Consider the following 5,971-nt stretch of genomic DNA (forward strand, 5'->3'; position numbering starts at 1 on the left):
GGCTTCTCACTAGTTAGACACATGCAAGAATACTGGTGCCATGATAGGTACCATGCTGGAGAGCAAGGGCCATGATGTGTGCCACACAGAGACATGCAAATAGACATGCAGCTTGCAGTATGTGTAGCTCACCTACCCGTGAATAAAGGATGCCAGACATTCTAACAGCTCTGTGAATATTATTCTGTCTGCGTGAACACCATGGATCTGCCCAGCCTTAAATGGTTGCAACACAGTACACATTTATAAAAGTTTGACTTAAATAAAAAAATAGTGACAATACCAAGTGTTGGTGAGGATGCAGAAAAACTGGAATGTTCATACATTGCTGATGGGACTGTAAAATGTTACAGCCACTCTGGAAAATAATGTAGCAGTTTCTTAAGAAACTGCAACTACCACGTGAGGCAAACAATTGTACTCCTGGACATTTACCTCAGAAAAGTGAAACCTTCATGTTCATACAAAAACCTGTACATTACTGTCCATAGAAGCTTCATTTAAGATACCAAAACTTGGAACTAGTCCAAATTTTTTTCAATGTGTGAATGACTAAACAAACTATCATGCATGTCAAAAGATTTATACTATGAGTTCACTTATATAACATCCTGGAAAGGACAAAATTATGAAAATGAAGAACAGATGTGGCTATAAAAGGGCAACATGAGGGATCCTTATGGTAATGGAATGTTCTGTATCTTGATTGTATTAACATGAATACTCTGGTTGTGGCATTGTACCATCGTTTTGCAATATGTTACCACTGAGAGAAACTGGGTAAAGGGTACACTCTGTGTTATTTCTCAAAACTGTGTGTGAATCTAAAATTATCTTAGTAAAATTTTAAATTAAGAAAAAGGAATGTACACACACACCTTTGGGTTTACTTCTGACCGTGTACATTCAGGAACTATAATCATGTAACTAGCTGCTCAGGATACTATCATGAAAAAAATACCAGTTGTTTTCTAAAAGCTAATTTGGTCAAATGATAAACTAACAATAGAAAATTATTTAGCAAGCTATAAGGCAAAAAATTATAGAAATTTAGCAGTGGAATTAATTGTATTTCCGACTCTAGTACTTCTGCTATTCAATCTATTTTCTCTACATATAAAACAACTGAATAGGCTGTGATGGTCAAAATAGAAATGAAATTGTTGTATCAGGTGATAGAAAATATGAGAAGTATCTATGTCCTGACAGTATGATACTTCATAAATGATTGTGTGTGTGAGTCTGAGGACACAAAGGATAGAAGTTAAGACAGGTGTAAGAACAGACTACTGAGATAACATTGAACTTTAAAAAGTATTGGTATCAGAGTGTATTTCCAAGAGTGTAAAAGAAATAGAACAGACACTGGTGTAATTTTAACCTGATAGTTCATAAAAGGGACTATTTCTGATAAGAAAAACATAGTAATTTCCTTATAAACACTGAAAGAAACAAGAGAAAATTTAAAGATACTGTGTTAAGAAAAATGTAACAATAACTTATATTTTCTCCCAATTAAACAAACAAATCACTCTAAAACAAGTGTTTTGTACTTTGAATATTTATCTGGCTATATAACTTGCTGTGTCAACTGCATTTTGGTTTTGTAACAAAACCTTTACTATAAAAGGTAGTACATCTATAAGTGAATATAAATTAGTCCTCCTTTAAGCTCTTAATACATAAAAAACATAAATAATACATACATTAACTGAGTTTTATAAAATGGTTTTGGACTTATGTCAGGATCTGTATTTGTGGAAAAGTACCAGACAAGAATATCAAGCAGCCATTTTCCATTTAATCTACTTAGAAGTTTACTATTTAATTATTACAGCACAATTGAACTGATGGTATTTCATTACTTAAAGCACAGTTCTACAGAACTAGATACAGTCTATTATACTAATAGGGTTTGACAACACTTGCAGCATGAATAGATGTTTTCTATGCTTAGCCTGCTGAAGTTTACAGTTCATCACTTACAGGGCCGTCATCTGATTTTCCTGCCGTAGTCATCTCTTCATTGGTAACAGGTGGGATTTCTTCGTTTTCAGCACCCATTTCTTCACCTTGGAGTTCTTTTGCAATTAATTCCCTACCTAATTTCATGTGCAGTCCTTCGCTGTAATGCAGCTTCCTTCTCAATTCGAACTGCCGCTGTCTTTCTTGTTTATCCATGAAGATTCTGCTATGTGCCTGCTTGCTCTCTGGCTCCCCCATGACACTGTTCGGCTCGGAGAGATCAGTGGCGGCTAATTTCTTAGCTAAGGTATCAATAGCGGTGTCTCCAGTCTGGTCTTCTGTTTCTAAATCACGCGCGGTATCTTCTTTGCCATCTTGAAACCTCAGGTGACGAATGTTGGGCTCATTTACCTTCCTTAAATCATAGTCTCTGTATGCAGACCGGCATGTGGCAAGGATATTGGACTCGTCCCACCTCTTAGCCTTTTTAGTCTGTACTTGACTAGGCCCTCCAGACTGCTGGGCAGGGACCACCACCGAAGAATTCATGGAGCCTTTGTTTTTCAGGATCCCCTTGATGGGTCTGTGTGAGTTGGTGGAAGTAGCCATGGTGGGGATTTGAAGAAATCCCTGAGCGATCTCTGGGCCACGGCTGCCTGAAGCGCTTCAAGTTGATACTGAAGCAACGTTCGTTTGGATCTCATCTCCAAGACACCTAGGAACCATATTGGACCGATGTCACAAAGGACGTCATCCACAATGGTTGCCATGGCAATGATTGCCAACGTCACTGCCTCAGGGCCCACACTGATGTTTTTTTTTTTTTTTTTAATGAAGTAAGACAAGAAATATCCCTGAGTTGCACGTGGAACAGGAAAGCACTGTTTTATGAATTTATATATACACTGTGTATGAGGAGGCTATGAAAAATGCATTTCTTAGTGTGGATCACTGTCAAAAATTCCAAAGCCAATATTTTGGTTAGAAATATTGGTGGCATTGATACTATACGGCAGTTAACTTCTCTTCCCTTCTGTTGCCATCTACACCTCGCTCTCCATCCACCTACACACACAAAACTCCTTGACCCCCTCTGCTGCTCTGCCTGCCTCTCAGTTAATGGCCATAATATTCAGACACAACTCCAGCTGGGAACCTGCGCATTAATCCCAGTGCCTTCATATTGCCATTCTCCAATACAGCCCTCAGGTACTGGCATAAATATTTCCAGAAACTCTCCAATTCTCTTTCTTCTGCTACCACATTGTTCCCTATAACCACTCCTGCCCTCCAGCCTCTTACCTGCCAGGCAGAGTGGCCTTTTAAAAACACTCATCAAATCTTGTCACATCTCTCTTTTAAACTGTTTAACTGCTGCCAATTTTCTTTAAAATAGAGACAAAAATTCAGAAGAGACCGAAAAGCAGCTCCATTATCTGTTGCAGCATCCTCCCTCCAAATCTCCCCACCCTCCCTCCAACTTTCTGTTCTGGCCTTTTGGTTCCAGGAGCATTCACCTTCCTTCCTGTCCCAGAGCCTTTTTCTATGTTCTTCCCACAGTCCGTATACCCCTTCAGATTTCATCTCCACCATTACCGCCTTATAGGGCCTGTTTCCTGATCCCCATATAGATAGAACTTCTTGTGCTTTCATAGCCTCTCTTATCCTCCTTGGCAGCACTCAGAGTGGTTGCAATTATATTATCTGTGTACATTAGATTGTAGACTCTAAGAGATACAAGAAGGTGTCTGTTTTGCTCACCATTATCTCCAGCTTTGTATCTTCACAACATTATGCTGGACATAGCACACAGTTGGTATTATAAAAATACTTATTAAATGAACAATGAATGATAGAGGATAGGAAATTGGAAGAATGAGAAGTACAACTAGAGAAAAGGGGGCTTCAGAACTTTTATAGTCAGTTACAATTTGTCCAATCAGTCACATGAAAAAAACTGGTTGCATGTGGAATTTGGGGTCTGTTACAGCAAGTGACTTTGGAATATTATTTATTTGTTTATTTATTTATTTAAAAATTCTAATTTTTAGAGAGGGGGTAGGGAGGCAATGTATAGTTGCCTCTCACACACTCCCTACTGGGGACCTGGTCCAAAACCCAGGCATGTGCCCTGACTGGGAATCAAACCAGTGACCTTTTCGTTTGCAGGCCAGCACCCAATCCACTTAGCCACACCAGGCATGGCTGATGTTGGAACATTTTGCCCTTCACAGGCCACAGATAGTGATATTCTTTTGAAAAACAAAAAGGAAATTAAGATCCAGCTTCACAGTTTTACTTCCAGGTAGCATTCACAAGGCTTTTTTCCCTTATAATACATTTTGCTTCCTCTTTTCTCCTTCAAGGTCTTTCTGCATTTTAGAACATGAAAGCAAAAGCATGAAAGAACCATAAAATTTTACAAGGATCTTAAGCACCTTAAGTTCAAGTTGTCTTGTATTCTCCAAATTCCTACTAATTTCGGGAGCTGCAACCACTTTAAAACTGTGTTATTCTTCTCAGAAAAAGAATTTCCTAATGCTGTACTCTTTGAAAAAGACCTGTATTGTGTGGTGAGGACTTTAAAGATTCAAAAGCTTATATTAAAGGCCATAGGAAAAACCTCCAGTATGTGAGGGGAAAAAAACAAACATCATTATTCAGAAATACTCCAGGCCACCTCTTAAAAAACCTAACTGAAAGGCAGCACAGACAATTCACAAACACAATTTGTCATCCTGGCTAGCAGGCATGGTGGACCTGTGAGTGTTTAGCTGTAAACAGGATGTTAAGGAAGACACTAATTCCAGTGCATTGAGATTTTGCTTCTGTGTGTACACAGTACCCAACCCACATACTGTGATCTGAATATGCAAGCTGCTCAATATATAATCAGTCAGCGATCCAGTAGTTGAATATTCTGAAACTCATCATTCAGTAGCACAATGACTATCCATATGTTAGGACAGGAATACTGTGATTGTGATCTATTACATGGTCTATAAATAGTCATTTAAAACATGAAATCAGCAGGCATTGCAGATTTCAGTTGCACATTACTTAAAAGTAATCCTTTTTCACCTACCATTTGCTTAATGAAACTTGCTTTAAGGAAGGAAAAACAAATTTTGAATTCTTGCCATCAAACTAAAAATTGGCAATTTAGTCCAAACTACTACAAGCCTAAAAGTTAGAAATGATCATCAGTTTTTCCAATATTCCTGTTTACATGGTTCATTTGTTATTGCCCTAGGACAAGGGCTGAGCAGATATGTCTGAGGTTCTATCATGCACACACACGGTCATTCAGGTCTTACTAAAATTTTCCCAGTCAATGACACATTATATGAAATTAGATACAGCCTAGAAGATATTTATTTCAACAAACACTAAGTTGCCATCCACTATATTTCCAGTAATAAAACCTTTATTTTGTTTTTTTAAAGATTTTATTTATTTTTAGACAAAGGGAAAGGGAGAGAGAAAAAGAGGTAGGGAAACATCAATATGTGATTGCCTCTCATGTGTCCCCTACTGGAAATCTGGCCTGCAACCCAGGCAGGTGCCATGACTGGGAATTGAACCAGTGACCGTATGGTTCCTAGGCCCCTCTGACCCACACCAGCTAGGGTGAGAACCTTTATTTTCAGTGCACAAAAAATGAAGCTGTGTTTCAGAGTCTTCAATGGATTTATATTTGGCAACTACATCTAAATACTCATGATGCTCTATCATCACAATTTTAAAATACATTAAAAATATTACCATTATCTAAAATGTCACATGAATTTTGTGCTGTTTGCACAGGATTTGCACTCTGTAAAAATACAGAGTATTTTTACAGAGCACTGTGTGTTAATCATGGCAATAGATTGCTCAACTACATCTTTCCTTCCAGTGAGAATCACAATCCTTCTATAGAGATATACTCCAAGTGTCATAAATACAGGAGTTAGATCAAAATGAGAATCAAACCAGGAACACAGAAATTCTCAATTTCTGTGGG

At 38.1% G+C, this 5,971-nt stretch overlaps 1 protein-coding gene across 1 annotated transcript; it reads right to left on the reverse strand.

Annotated features, from left to right (window-relative positions):
* Positions 1-1,968: 1,968 nt before the first annotated feature.
* Positions 1,969-2,574, reverse strand: PPP1R2C (PPP1R2C family member C). Its single transcript, XM_053670583.1, has one exon. The coding sequence runs from the start codon at positions 2,572-2,574 to the stop codon at positions 1,969-1,971; it is 606 nt and encodes a 201-aa protein (XP_053526558.1).
* Between the last annotated feature and the right edge of the window lie 3,397 nt (positions 2,575-5,971).

Source organism: Artibeus jamaicensis, unplaced genomic scaffold, assembly GCF_021234435.1.
Source record: "Artibeus jamaicensis isolate MK-2021 breed Jamaican fruit bat unplaced genomic scaffold, CSHL_Jam_final contig_60, whole genome shotgun sequence".
NCBI lineage: Eukaryota > Metazoa > Chordata > Mammalia > Chiroptera > Phyllostomidae > Artibeus > Artibeus jamaicensis.